Source organism: Etheostoma cragini, chromosome 3, assembly GCF_013103735.1.
Source record: "Etheostoma cragini isolate CJK2018 chromosome 3, CSU_Ecrag_1.0, whole genome shotgun sequence".
In the NCBI taxonomy this organism is placed as follows: Eukaryota; Metazoa; Chordata; class Actinopteri; order Perciformes; family Percidae; genus Etheostoma; species Etheostoma cragini.
This window is the reverse complement of record NC_048409.1, coordinates 7564383-7580372: the sequence shown is the minus strand read 5'-3', so window position 1 is coordinate 7580372 and position 15990 is coordinate 7564383. Positions and strand designations below refer to the sequence as shown.

Below are 15990 nucleotides of genomic sequence, written 5' to 3'. Positions count from 1 at the left end.
TTTGACGATAATCAGGGGAGACCAGGTAATACCATGATGTTTCATAGAATTTCAACCAAAAACGCTGACCACTGAATCTATGGCTATACTTGCTCTGGCTAGGGATCCAAATACACCAGTAGCCACACTCAAGAACCATTGTGTTTGCTCAGAACATTTCACTGAAGATAATTATTATTTAAAAAAAGGAAACGTTGGCTAAAGGAAACGGCCCTTCCTTCGATAGTACAGATCGGACAAAGTGGATCCCCTGCAGCTACGTTAAATGTTCCGTTATTTTTACAAAGGATTAACTATTGTAACAGTGGTAAAGTTAGTAGCACTATTACAAGAATAGGGTGGTCACTACTATTATTACTAGTATCTTGGGCTACGTTTATCCCATGTAATGTTACTGTGCTGTTACAAATGAGTTTTTGCACCACTGAATAAAATGAGCTGTGCTAAAGCTAACGCTCATAACTGTAGCCTTTACCTTGCTAATGAATTGGACTCCACATATACAGTACACAACCAGTCTGTGTTTGTTCTGATTCTCCCCTCGACCTCAGTCTGTTCGGCATTTCGTCTATCAGCTTCCAAAATTTGTAACTCCTCGTCTGTGTATTCCAGCTCAAAAATATATATTTTCTAGATCTTGATTTTATACCAAGTAAAAATCCTCTGACAATTCCTCAAAGTCAGCCATGATCACGAGTGTTGTTTGCTACTAGCTAGCTATTCACAGTGGTTTTGTTGACGGAAATAAGTGTACTTTTTGCTCTAGCGCTAATCACTCTTTCTTTAACTGTCTATGTAATCACTCCGCCCAATTACCACTGCTTTCATCTTTCTGAGAATATAGTTCCCATTTTGTATACGGCTGTATATGTACAACCTGTGACGATACAAATCACAATATGTAAATAGGAACATGTTGGCGTTAATTTGTCGTTTATTGGGAGCAGTAGCTAGTTGGAACCAGTTACCTGCAGGATCTTTGCTAGGCTAAGCTAATGCTGGGAGCGTCAGACAGAGTTACAGCACGCACGGAGATGAGAAGGATATGTATCAACTTGTCTAACCCCGGGGGTTACGGTGAATAAGCTAAAGTCCCAATAAGTCGGCGTCTTCCTTTAATTGCACAGCGACCGCATTCGTCTCACCATTAATATTATATTTTAAAAAAAATATGGGGAAATTACTGCACTACACTCTGTGTAGACACTTTTTGTTAGTACTCACACACAGGCCTGAAATTCACACACATTATCAGGACCTATACATGCACTATACATGGAGAGATGTCAGAGTGAGTGGGCTGCCAGCTGAACCAGCGCCCTGAGCGGTCGGGGGGGGGGGGGGGGGGGGGGGGGGGGGGGGGGGGGGGGGGGGGGGGGGGGGGGGGGGGGGGGGGGGGGGGGGGGTACGGTGCCTTGCTCAAGGGCACCTGGCAGTGCCCAGGAGGTAAACTGGCATCTCTCCAGCCACCAATCCACGCTCCCAACTTTTTTGGGGTATTTTTGGGGAATGTGGTTCGACTAATTGTCTGCCTGGAGTCTTAATCGGCTGTGATTTCAAAAATTGGAAAATTGTGTGAATCATCTAAATTGCACGTTTTCATTTCAAAATCCACTACTTTGGCTCTTATGCACCCACATCTCTTTAGCCCATCTGTAACCCATAGATAAAAATGGACCTTCCCTTTGAGGGACTAATTAAGTTGTCTAATTGGTTAGTGTCACGAGTAATAGCCTATCAACACTACTAAAAGCCTGTGCCACAGACATAAACAAACGCAACGTGTGTCGAACGTAAGGCAGCAGACATTGCTGATGTTGCAATAAACATCACAATCCTCTCCACTGAAGTTGCAAAAACATCCAGTATTTCAACTGCCAATGTTCTGCAATGATGGCAAAAACATCTCAGAAAAATGGTAGTTACTGGATAGATATTAACTCCAGTTCTGTGAGTAAAAGAACTGCAAGAAGAGGGAGTGGGCATCGCTCTAAACAAGGGAAGCCTTGTTTATACCTACGAGAATGGACAAAGTCATTTATGATCAACGTGTTGTTTGCTGCAGGATTATCCAAAACGCTAGAGAGCTTACAAACAAAATATTAAGTTAAGGAAAAAAAAAAGTCAACGAAGGTAACCACCATAGAAAAATGGCAAGGAAGAATTGTAATTAAATGTAAGCTCAAATAAACATACTTTATCACATTTATACAATTCCTGTAAAGAAAGGAGTCAAATATTTGAAACAACAAATTTAAATAACAATAAAATGAAAGAAAGTTGAAAGCGTAAATATTAAATATTCAAATATATAAACAATTTGATACAGCGGGCAAAATATTTACTCAAACTAAGATTTTTAAGATCTCCTGTTTTTAAATATTTAAAAACGAATTGACCATTTTTCTGAGACATGATATTAAAAGTGAATTCATTATTTTACCTCTCAATTTAACACCAGAATGGCCAGAGCCCATTTAACATTGTGATTCTGACTGACTTTTCCTTGATACCTATTCTGCACATGTCTATATTGTCATAATGATGAATGAATAATGTTAAGAAAACTAAATAAAGGAGTTTTGGTGAGTCTGTGTATGTACTCAGTCCAGATCAGGTGATTGATTAACGCATATTTTTTGCAGATTGACTCTCATAACGTGCCGGATGGGTGGCGCATTACACATCATGTACATGAACAAAGCAATATGTGATGACCAATTCAAATTTGGAAAGATTTACATAAAATACATAAAAAACCCACTGGAAAAGCAGGCAAGCCAGCCACGGCTGTTTAAAACGTGTAGCTTGTTTGGCGTAACCGACAACGGTGAGTTATTTGAAGCCAAGAGGAGGGGGCTGTATCTCAATCGGAAAGAGAGGACTGTGTGTTTGCAGTGAAAATGCCGTTTTTTGGGTCACGTAGGGTTGACTCTCGTATGTACCGGAAGTAGAAAGACGTGACTGTATTGACTGGAATACTCTGAAGCATATACTTCCCCCATCAGTTCCTGAAGAGGCGCAGTACTGATGCTGCTAACACTGGCATCGGCAAAGGAGTAGACGCTCTATGAGATAGGTTTGCACGCTTTTTGTAAACATGACTTGCAAACAAGAAAACTGAGAAAACTTTGCTGAAAGGACCAACATTAAACCCAAATTTTAATGAAAAAAAGATCAGTGAGCTAAAGTTAGCTATAACCCAAAAGGCCAACATTAGCCCTGCCGAAGGAGAGATGATCACTGCAGCACTAGCTAAGCCGGACAGACCCTCACCGTATGATCTGCTCCTCACAATCATTAGTTTGAAAAAGAACATTGACAATAAATTTGCTAATCTGTCAACTCAAATCTAAAAGCTGCAATCCGATGGCACGGAAACCAAAACATTGATGGATTGATGAACTGGAATCATCATGCAGCTCCCTCCAGGCAGACAACAAGTATATGAAAACAAAGGTGGAAGACCTGGAAACCAGATCCAGAACATCCAAATTGTTGGGATCCCCGAGGGCACCAAGGGGTTGGTCAGCCTACCGCCTTTATCATGGAGCTGAAACCGAGCGTGATGGGCAAGGAGCACTTCGGGCTCTCCTGCCCAAGACTATACTTAACAATTGACAACTCTGTGGTAGCCCCCAAGCAGACTTCTACAAACCTGGGTGTGACATTTGACAACCAACTCTCCTTCACTGCCAACATTGCTGCAACTACCCATCCGTGCAGATACATGCTGCATAACATCAGAAGGATCAGGCTCAGGTTCTGGTACAGGCATTAGGCATCTCACGTCTAGACTACTGCAACTCCCTCATGATTGGCCTTCCTGCATGCGCAATCCAGACCCTGCAGCTCAGTCACAACACAGCAGTTTGACTTGTCTTTAACGTCCTCAAGTTTTTCTCAGAGGACAACGCTCCTCAGCTCTGTTCATCAGTGGTTAGAAACTGCTGCCTGCATCCACTTAAAAACACTCTTACTTGCATACACAGCCATGAACAGCTCAGCCCCAGCTTACATCCAGGACATGGTCAAACCCTATACCCCAACCCGCCCACTCAGCTCTGAATCAACCAACCCGCTTGCTGTTCCCTCACAGCGAGGGACAAGTAATCTGTCAACAAAATAGCGACGGTTTGCTGTCCTGGCTCCTAAAAGGTGGAATCAGGATGGCCAAAAGCCTACGCATCTTCCGCCTCTAAAACAAATCTCTTCCAACTACAATTCAGATAGACATAACAAAAAAATAAAAAATAACAAAAATAAATTAAAAGTATATATATTTCTTGATGCTGCCGTTTCATATGGCTCTTTGTAGTTTGCCAAATTAAAGTTAATGTACTTGCACTTACTACTTGTTGTCTGGAGTTTGCACCTTCAGGGTTGAAAGCACTTAATTGGAAGTCGCTTTGGATGAAAGCGTGAGCTAAATGACATGTAATTAAAAAAAATCACTCATGTAAGGATAAGGTTAAGGGTGGTTTGGGTCTTCCTCAATTTTGCCTTTATTACTGGGCTGCCAATCTGAGTGTGTTCTCCATCTGGCACTGAAGCCTATCACCAGACTCTTGTAAGGACAGCGACTTGGCTGCAGATTGAACGGAAGCATGTGGACCTACATTTCTTTTAGCTCTTTTGAATAATCCCAACCAGGTTAAAATCCAGACTAACATAAAGAGCCATGCTGTTCTGAACTCTCTTCAAATATTAAGGCAAAGCCAAACCTTTCTTAAGTTGCCCAAAGTCTACCTAGATAGCCCTATTGGCAAAAACCATGCATTTTCTCAGGGTTTAAATGATCCAATGTTTTCTGCCTGAAAATATAAAAACACAGACAATATGTGACCTATATATTGGAGGAAAATTAGCATCATTTCACCAACTGCAACAGCCTCCTTCCCTACCAGCATCAAATTTTTTCAGATACCTCAGAATAAGAAAAAATGTTAGAGCTCATCTTCCTACGAAAACAAACCAATAAACACCATTCTCACGTGCCTCATTTGTCCCAACGCTAACAGCAACGGGTCAATCTCGTTTCTATACCCACTTTTGCTAGCCCATGTAACCCTATCTGACACTAAAATAAAGAAGGCTTGCGAAAAAGAAATGGCAGCTGAAATCAGTGATGATACTTGCAGTGCAAATCTTGCAATGATATCCAAAGGTTCTATAAATGCCAAACAATTGGCTTTTACATTCAAGACTGTGCACAGGCTTCACTTTACAAAACCAAGACTCCATACCATATCCCTAACATTTCCCTATCTCCTTCTCTCTCAAGCCCGGTATAACATTGATTAGTTTTAAGTGTATGTGTATGCATGTATATCTACATTGGGTGTAATTTGCGGGTGTACGCGGATGTGGATTTTTTATGTATATGTCTATGTAAAACGTGTGCGTGAACGTGTGAACATGCAGATATGTGGCTATGCATGTACATATGGGTACATCTAAAGAGAAGGGAGTCTGCCCGTTACAATTTAATTACTCCTTTATGTTTTCGGTTGTTGCCTGTTTCATTACTGATTCTGCAATGGTTTGCTTGCTTATCAGGACATTTCTTGTATTGCCAACTCGTAGTCAATGGGGTGCTGCTGTAGATGTATATTGTGCTTGTCCTGGAAAAACTCGAAGAGATGTGAAGAAAAAAAAAAAGAACATTGAACAAGAAATACTTCTTTCACCTGTAAATTGCTGTTAAAAGACAAAATGACAAATGACAAAATGACACACATGAGAAAAGGCCTTTTTACAATAACGTTCAATACAACACAAGCTTCACCAGTTTTAATTAAACGCAACCTTTAGTCACGTCTGTGTTGTTTTCCAACAACAGCAGTGACCAGTGCTAGATTGGGTCTTTTAGCTCATATCTTTGTCTTTTGCGTCAGACTGTATATCCTAGTTATGGAATCCTCTACAGTGAAATAAAGTCACACTTTTGCACCGTGTAGCTGTCAGCATTTTGACCTTGTTAAATCCAGTAACTACTGTAGCTAATGGTACACTAACGTTATCTGCTGCTAAGTGTAATGTGTTAACAGTGTTTAAAAACGTGACATGCAGCGATGCTTCTGTTTGTTTTTTAGTATCAGAGAACAGCAATGAGTGAGTGAGTGTGTACCCCAAGGCAATTACAGTGCGTAGGGTTTATAACTCCTTCCACATCTTTGAAACTCTCTCCCACCTCACATTTGTTAACGGGACATCAATTATAATCACAACACATCTGTTAAGAATAGCATACCCAACATAACTTTCACCTTATTTGAGGTCCAACCTAGTCCATTACCTTGATTTTACTTACTATTGGATTTTACTATTGATATTTTTTTGTTGCTTGCTCAATGAGTTTTAATTCATGTTTTGTAAGGTGTGCTTGGGTGTCCTGAAAGGTTCCAACAAATAACATTTATTATTTATTAACATGCTGCACATATCATAAACCAGACATATTTAAAGTCAACCTGTCCAACGTGGTTGCAAGTCAGCCGTCATTTTTTTGTCACTATTAGTTGAGAATCCAGTCTGCAACGTAGTTCATACACTTAACTGATAAGCCAGAGAATTGTAGAGTAACCCCCTCCCTGAAATTTAAACAATCACTTTTGTGACTATGCAATACTACACAGAAGAGTCAAAGTTCTGTAAAAGCAATTCAAATGTCAAGTATTATAGTTTTTGGACAGAGTACCTTCTCTAAACTGTTGATGACTGCTAGCTGTGCAGGCTTCTTGAGAGCTCTAAACTTCAACACAGTTTCTGGAAGAAAGCAAATAACAGAATTAACACATACATAAAAGACATTGGTTCAACCTCTATCTCAATTTCTTCATCACTTCTGGCTTTCACATGTAACAGATTTTTACATGAAGGACCCTTGAAGAATAACCAATTAATTACCCAGCCCTGAGATTGTTTTTTCATTGTTACAATCTGTTAGAATTTTCAGTGGCCTACATCCAAGTACAGCTCTCAGAAAATAAGACAGATCTGAAATGTGTGACAACTTCTAAAACATAACTTCCTTTAAGATGTTCTGACCCTAATGTAACCTGTGTGAACATTAAAAGCTAACCTTGTAGCAGCCTCTTCAGCTTGGAGCAGTCCACATTGATGTATTGCATCAGCTCTATGTCATGAACATCCACATTGTCCTCAGAGCATACCGTCAGCTCTTGTAGCCTGAGGAGACACCAAAAGCACACACATTTTGTTGCTTTGAATGAAGTTAGAGATTCAAAATTTAAGTCAGGTTTTTACCCTTTATCTGGTAGGGAAAATTCTTGAACACCTAACTTCTTTTCCAGCATCCCCCTGCTCCAGTAAGGCTGGAACTGTATGGTTGAAATCATTATCATGATATTAAAATCATATTTTCTAACATGCAAATAAATCAAAACATATCAAAATAAATATATCAAAATGTTGGGAAATGTGTTAAGTTGGTATGCATTACATTGTTAAATAGTTAATTTTTTTGTTTATAACGTCAAGTTATTTGTGTAAACACCCCTACTCTTCTATGCTTCACTTCATATTCGTCAGATTCACCTACCAGCCCTTATAGAGCTGGCTCAGGTTTGCCTTGGACCAGCTCTTAAGGTAGGTTTTCCACTCAACGAAATGTCGGTTTGCTCTCATTGAGATTTAATGGAGACAAAATTTGCCCTGATTGGGCAAAATGAAAGCAAATTGCAGAGGCGAAACAAAGTTGCCAAAAGTTTATCTTTATTTAAATGAGGACCACTGGAGAACCAGTCAGGTCCGCAAGTTTGGAGGCAAAAGTTACAAAAAAAAGCCTGGCCAAGATGGCGGAGGTTATCAGAGCTATATCAACATTTGTAAGTGATTAAAATGTTTCTACACGGACATTGGTACCTTCATCAACAGAATTTGTGATTTATACATCAAACAACCTTATTCAGGGTATATACACCACTGAAAAGACCATTGTATATGTTAGTTTAAACACTCAAACTTTTCAGCTAGCCAACAGGCATGTTTGGACGTTGGATTTCATTGTAGCCTATCCAGGCAGCAAGCTAGGCTGCTTGTGCATTTGTTTGATTACATGTTTTGATGGCAAACATTGACACTTGTAACAACACGGTTTGTTGTTTATATGTTACAAAAACTTAAAAAGGATCGGCATCTTACATCTTATTCCCTGTTACATAATGTTCTTATTCCTATTCAGTCAGTCAGCTTATAGGTTATTATTATGTTTATTTTTTATAGTCAAAGTCTTTCTTTCTTAGCCATCCTTTTTCACGGAAGCGGATTACTCAAATTCTCCAAACATCCTTCGTGATTCCACCAGGAAACCACTGGATCACATAGGGCCAATCGGACCGTCTGGCTGCACAGAAAACCCGGACTGGATCTTGGTGCTATCCGCACATCACATACACCTATTCTCCAATCATTTGCAAATCCACTCACTGTCCCCCCACCCCTCCCGCCATGGAGGTGGCCTTGCCGTTATTTTCAATCAGAACTTCCGGAACACAGAACTCATCGTTTTGAATTTCTCGCCTTCAAAGCTCTTTCCTCCCTGACAGTCATCCTCATTTACTTGCCACCTGAACCAAATCCCTCCTTCCTCTCTGATTTTACTGAACTCCTTACACTAGCCTCATCTCTCTCTCTCTCTCTCCACGTCTGCTGCTACTTTGTGACTTAAACATCCACATGGACTCCCCCACCTGCAAGCTGTCATCAGAATTCATAATTTTACAAGACAACTTCACTCTCAACCAACATGTCACATTTTCCACCTATGAAAAAGAACATCCTTGACCTGGTCTGCTCCACAAACTAACCGGTGCTCGACATGCCTCTTTTTCCCTTTCTGATCACCAACTCATACGATTCACCATCTCCAACCCCATGCAACCTCAGAGGATCCATCTCTCTGACCTGCTCTCCACCTGGACTCAACCCTCACCTGATGATCTCACTGACCACCTGAACTCCACCTTGTCTACCTCCCTCAACACTCTGGCCCCCCCTAAAAACAAAAAACGTCACTTTTAATACCTCTTCACCCTGGTACACACCTGCACTCCGGTAAATGAAACAAACTGGCCGCCAGCTTGAACATCTGACAAAAAAAAATCAGCTCCTACAATCCACCATGAAGCCTATTAACTCCACCTCACTGCCTACAAAGATGCCCTCATTGCTCCCAAATCTGCCTACCTCTCCACCATCCTCACCAACCCCTATCAAAACCCCAGAACCCCAGAACCCTCTTCTCCACAATGAACAACCTCATCAAGCCTGGGACGAACACCCTCTCTACCTCTACTCCGGATCTCTGCAACTCATTCCTCCACTTTTTCTCTGACAAAAACAACATGATTTACCAATCTCTATCCCCTGTATTTGATATCCAAGTACCTACCACGGCCCCTCTTCTCCCCATCCCTCCTGACCTCCCGACTCCTCCTTCACTATGCCTCCTCTCCCAGTTTAACTCACCCCTCCTGAAATCTCTAAACTTATCAGCTCTTCCACACCTACTACCTGCTCCCTTGACTCCTTCCCTTCTTCACTCCTAAAGTCCTGCCCTGGGTGGAAAGCACTTGCACCCAATTGCTTATGGGGGTGTTTTGAGAGCATCCCTGTTTCACAGATAACAGTCTGTCTTTAGAACACCCCCCTTGTTTTTTGGATTAGCCCAACCCACTGGGGACAGATTGAAGAAAGAACTAGAAAGCCTTGTTTAGTAGTTTGCTGAATATTTATTTAATTGTGAGTGTTTAATTTACAGTCAGTCCTCCTCAACCATGTCGAAGACATCGCCAGTGTGGCAGCATTTTACAAAAATTGATAACGCAGAAAAGTTAAATGCAAAGTTTCCAAGCAACATTTTGCAAATCGCAGCTCGACTTCAAACATGGCATAGCCCCTAAAAACGGTAAGCTAACTTTTCTGCGTTAGGTTGCCCTGTCTGATTAAAGTAGGCTATATTAACATATCAGAATTGGCATATTTCATAGTCTAATAATCGTTTTATAACTACCGGCGCACCCACCCGCAACTACAATAGCTTTCCCCAGACCACCCAGAACCCCGCTGGATGTTAAGCCTCTACCATCCAAACGCAAAAATAATATCACGGAAGGAATTGTCGACTTTAGTGCTCAGGATATGAGGCCCATTGCTGTTGTGGAAGGCTGAGGTTTTAAGAACTTGTTAACAGACAGCACCAGCACGCCACACCACACCTCCTCCGTGCGAGGACATGCATGCGCTGTCAGAGCCGACAGACGAGTGTCATTTCAGTGCAAAATAATTAGGTCAAAAACGATTTGATATACTGCAAATAGCCTACAAGGACAAGTACTGCCGGACAGTACAGTTAATTAATCTAACGGGTCTTTTTCCGCCCCTCCTCAATTTTTTGTCAAAATTTCATGACTTTAGTCGACCAAGATTTTCTGTGGTTGATTACAGCCCTAGTTGTTATGTTTATTTTTTATAGTCATAGTCTGTCTTTCACATAGGGCTTGCTGCATTAAGTTACATTTATTAAGCTTCAGACATATTTTAGTTACTTTGTTTACTTAGTTATTTTTGTAAACAAAAACCGATTTGCAGCTCTATTAACATGCAAACAATAAGAATCGGATCGGGACTCTGTATCAGCAGATATTCAATATTTAAAAATTGGATCAAATTGGGGCTTAAAAAAGCTGATCGTAACCTCCCTACTTAGGACCCCACGGGTACTCTGAAATGCTATTCCAGCAACCTGGCCTTATTACAAACTGGGTAAGTGACCTACCTGGTGGAGATGCGGCTAAAGACGGCATTGAAGTTGTTGCAGCTCAGGGAGAAGAGGACGGCTGAAGCTGAGGCCCGCAGCTCAGCGGCGTGCTGGTGACCCTCGCGGTAGGTATGGATGAAATGGCAGATCTCTGGAAGCAGCTGTTTGACCAGCATGGTCTCATCCAGACGTAAGCAGTCCTTGGATTGCTAAGGAGGGAGGCAAGAAAGGAGAAAGAAAGTCAGGAAAAAGGCCTTAGTCTGTTTCATTTATGTGATCCTTCATGTTAAAAATGAGGGGGCTATAGGTCAGAACCCTAAGGAACAAGTCAGTATTTGTCACTGAAAGGCCCACTGAAGCAATGTGAAACACACTCCACTAGTACCACCAAACTAGGTGGTACCAGAGGAGCAGGTTTTGTTTTTAAATTACCTGCCTTGTCTAATTACCTGATTTGCAAAAATCCACAGCTTCCTGTTCAGATGCACCAATCAGGTCCAGGTTTCTAACTACATGTCAATCACTGCTCATGCACACGCATTCAGTCTCCCTTGTGGGGGGAGGGGCTTTAGTGGAAAGGGTGGAGGGACTGAGAAGTTGTCAATGTACACATTTTTTGGCTAAGTCCTGGATCTTCGCAATACTATCTACAGCATCTTTAATATAAAAAAATGTTTGCTACCAGCCAATTGTTTAACTACCCTTCTACATTGAGGGTGGGAATAACTAGAGGACCCATGATACGATATTATCACGATAATTATGTTACAATATTATTGCAAAATTAAACGTATGGCGATATATTGCAATTTATTGCCCTTTTTCCAACTTCAAATTATTCCTCTACAGGAAAATTGGTCAACATCTATTATCTCAAAAGATACATTTCTGTTGTTAATCTCACTTAAATTTTATTGTTGCAAAATGGATTTGCCAAGCGGAGAAATTTTCATGTGCAATTTATATTATAAAAGATTAATACTTGATGTCCGTGTTTCGATACGTTATTGTGACTAGTTATACTCAAGTACTTATAGTTTCATTATCCTACAGCAACTGCGTTGCTGATCTCAATTGTTAGAGCGCAGTTAGAAACTCCAGCTTAGCCAATAGCAATGGCTAATTCCTGTCCCTCTCCTGCTCTCTCTTGGTGTGTTGAGCTATATATGCCTCCTTTAGTGATGACGGGACATGTAATAAATTTAGATTGTTTGCCGCCCTGGAGACGAGGCTCAGTAATCAAAATCATTTGCTTCCATAGCTAGCTAGCGCCCCATAGCTGGTGAAGGCCAACATACTGCAGCTTCTACCCAACTCGAGATCCTCCCGCCAAGGTTGCCCCTTGAATCCTGCATTATTTGTCATTTCTCTGGAGCCTCTGGCTCAACCAATTCCCCAATTTGTTATGGTGTCACCAATATCGTTTGTGGTACACAGCATCACATGTCATTATTTGCGGTGCAAAATTATTTGTTTTGATTTTTTTAAAGAACCCCTTTCAGTCTCTCCCTCACCTTCTATCATTAGGCGAGGATTATGGAAGTTTATCAGGTTTTAAGTCAGCACTCCTTCATTTAAATGATTCTGCCTGCAACTCAACCATCTCTTCAGACATCCCCATTGTTAAGCAGTTTAAATATTTAGGTGTTTAGGTCCTTGTCTGCTTAAATCAGATTATTTCTCTTTTTTTCTTTAGGTCGGCGCTCAAGGCATACAGTGTTCCCTGACAGAGTCCTTTGCCCATTCATCCTATTTGGAAGCTATTTACTGTTGTTTTATTTTCCACAGCTCAATATAGAGACTTCAGAGGGGAAAACTCACCCCAGCCAGGCACTTCTTAAGGGTGTCCAGGATAATAAGCTGGGAGAGGTAGAGGTTCTTCTCAGAAGCATCTCCAAATATCCGCTGTGAAGACAACAACAATCAAATCATCATTCACTCGGCATATGAACATTAGGACACGGCATTAGGAAACCTAAGGGTGTTGGTGTACCAGTATCACATTACTGAATGGGATCACTTTGAGTCACACTGAACTCATTACACTAAAGTTTCTGGTGGATGTCGCTCTTTGCGGCCGTGCATTTTCGCTGCACTCAGACACTGCAAATCGTCACCAATGAAAAGGGAACTCTCTGCAGAGTTCAATGATACCTCACACAACACTCTACGTCATACACGTCATTAGCTGTAAATGGGGTGTGGCCAACGCATAGGGGTCAGGGCAAAGCTTTACCAATAAAATAGGAAGTCTCTGCTGAGTTTATTGATACCTCACATAAGACTCTACCTTAAAAGGGGTGATAGAATGATTATGTAGGGTATTTCACAATGTTCCTTAAGGTCTCCTAATATGGTATGTAAGATTGGTTGGGCTGAAAATGGCCCAGTTGCTATTTTATTGGCTCTAAACTACCCATTTCTACCCCATTTGGAGCAAGAGCTTTTCTATGGAATGCTCATGAATGTTTAGAGGAGCTGCGCACTGACTGATTGAGCGAACCACATACACATACACTGGAAACGATACAGCAGGTCTCATATTTCACAATAATATAACACTGCATGTTATACAGTCTTTGTTTGTCATTTTGTTACTAAATTCACTTAAGATACCTTTTTATGCAAGAACTCAACTATAAAGCTCAAATATGGGACGTTTTATGAAAATTGATGGCTAATTGCAAAATTGGTAAGACGTGTCAGACTTTAGGAGGGTTTCTACCAGGACTTCTACCAGGGCTTTGGACTGCACGGAGCCGGCCGGTTCCCGAAATAACTATAGTATATTTACAGTTTGAATTTCGTCAAAGCATTTACATCCAAGCTACCCTAAGGTCTTACAAAGCTAACGATTTGGTCCGACTTCAATTTAACGCCTTTTTGTGAATTTGAGGGACCTCTTTAGCTGCTAGTGTCCCATTCAATCCTATGGAAAAGATTGCGGCTAGCTACCACACTTTCAGCATAACTATAGTATACAGTATACAGTTACAGTTTGAATTTCATCAAAGCTCTTATATCACAACTACCTTAAGGTCTTACAATGCTTAGCTAACCCTTTCGTCAGATTTCAATTTAACGAATTTTTGTGAATTTCAGGGGTCTTGTAAAAGGAGGCTAGCTAGCTCTCATTGATCCATCCAGCTAACCGCGCACCCTCAACGAGACCCATGGACAAGAGGCGTTTATTTCCCCAATTATTTGTTTAAATAACTCAACACACATTTCCACTATAAGATTAACTGGAACCTGTGGTAAGAGATTAGAGGCATAACAAGCTTGCTCTCACTCACACAAACCGGCTATTTAGCAGGAGAGGTGAGGGAGAACAGCGAGCTGCAGGCCCTTGAGCTCCGTCAGGTTTGGTAGTCCAGTAACCCAATATACTTATTTCGGACACCGCACACACTCTGCTTCCTCTTTATCTCTCTTCTGCCCAATTAACACACACACACACCCAAGCCTGACCCAAACCCGACGATAATTTTAAAATATCTGTCCAAACCCGCCCCGTTGGGTACCATCGGGCTCGAGTCATGTATCCATGCCATAGACCAGACACAGCTGAAATGTGAAATACACCTCAGACCCACAAAAACGTGCAAATGTGCAAAAATTACTTTGGAAAGGTCTTTGACTTGGAATAAACAAACGACAATTTACAAATTTGTCTGTTCTTGTTACCGCCTTTGACTCTTTTCCTGCTTCCAAAGTAGGCTACGTGATTGCTGGATATACCAAACTTACTTTTCTTCACTTTCCTGGAGCAAGAGCGGATAGCTAAAAGGAACATCACGACTGAAAGGCACTACGTTTTTCCGTGTCTATTTTTTCTTTAAGAGAAACTCACCAAAAAGCCATTTGCCAACACTAAATATCAAACCAAAAACCAGACACTATAGCAGGGGTCGTTAACCTTAGGCAGGTACCTTAACCCTTGTACGGTATTCGGGTCAAATTGACCCATTTCAAATTTTTACAAAAAGAAAAAGAGTACAAAGTTACATTTTTATACCTGAAAATCAATGCCCTTACCTTATTTTGTGTGATAAAAATGTATTTCTAACTCAATTCAGATTTCTTTTGTGGATATCACCACCTATGTTTTTCACATAGTGGATTTTTAACATGAATTATAACCTAATGACAAAAAACAAATCACACTTCCATTATTAATTGTGTTCTAGTGGAGACTGACTGCATTCCCTAAACATATATGTTATCTCATTTGTTTGAAATTGAGATAAAGACAATATTTGTTAATAGATTATGAAGTAAAATTTTATTTCAGAATTGTTTTTAAAACCCCAAATAAGTCACGGGTCAGTGACCAATGGCACGCTGGCAATGTGTGCAAGAGTTATGTGTTAAAATCATGGTTGAAATGCTGAAGTACTCGCTCATCCACATGCCAAATTACAACGTTCACAGTTGACCAACCTGGTTCTTACATGTAGTTTTATTGACCTGTATAACCCTAACCCACCATAGACTGTTTAAAAACATTAAGTGATTGACCGATTTATCGGCGGGCCGGTACATATATCGCTATGTATATATTCACTCACCTATAGGATTACTAAGAACACCATACTAATACTGTGTTTGACCCCCTTTCGCCTTCAGAACTGCCCTAATTCAACATGGCATTGATTCAACAAGGTGCTGAAAGCATTCTTTAGACATGTTGCCCATACTGGTAGGATAGCATCTTGCAGTTGATGGAGATTTGTGGGATGCACATCAATGGCACAAAGCTCCCGTTCCACCACATCCCAAAGATGCTCTATTGGGTGGAAATATGGTGACTGTGGGGCCCATTTAGTACAGTGAACTAATTGTCATGTTGAAGAAACCAATTGAAATGAATCAAGCTTTGTGACATGGTGCATTATCCTGCTGGAAGTAGCCATCAGAGGTTGGGTACATGGTGGCCATAAAGGGATGGACATAGTCAGAAACAATGCTCAGGTAGGCCGTGGCATTTAAACAATGCCCAATTGGCACTAAAGGGCCTAAAGTGTGCCAAGAAATTCAATTCAATTTTATTTATAGTATCAATTCATTACAAGAGTTATCTCAAGACACTTTACAGATAGAGCCTAGTCTATATCTGACAATGATGGTTGCATAAATGGCTTTCAAATCTATCGTGTTGATAGACTAGCTAAAGGTGGGGGAATTGCCATTTATATAAATACATC

The 15990-nt window shown here is 40.8% G+C and overlaps 1 protein-coding gene across 3 annotated transcripts in view; it reads right to left on the bottom strand.

Annotated features, from left to right (window-relative positions):
- Window positions 1-15990, bottom strand: part of nf1a (neurofibromin 1a) — a 204789-nt gene that overhangs the window by 155843 nt on the left and 32956 nt on the right. For all 3 annotated transcript variants that reach the window (XM_034866988.1, XM_034866990.1, XM_034866989.1), the window contains exons 3-6: window positions 12605-12688; window positions 10802-10992; window positions 7085-7191; window positions 6701-6768 (exon numbers count right to left, since the gene is read on the bottom strand). In XM_034866988.1, the coding sequence (XP_034722879.1) occupies window positions 6701-6768; window positions 7085-7191; window positions 10802-10992; window positions 12605-12688 (450 nt within the window). The remainder of the gene's footprint in view (window positions 1-6700; window positions 6769-7084; window positions 7192-10801; window positions 10993-12604; window positions 12689-15990) is intronic.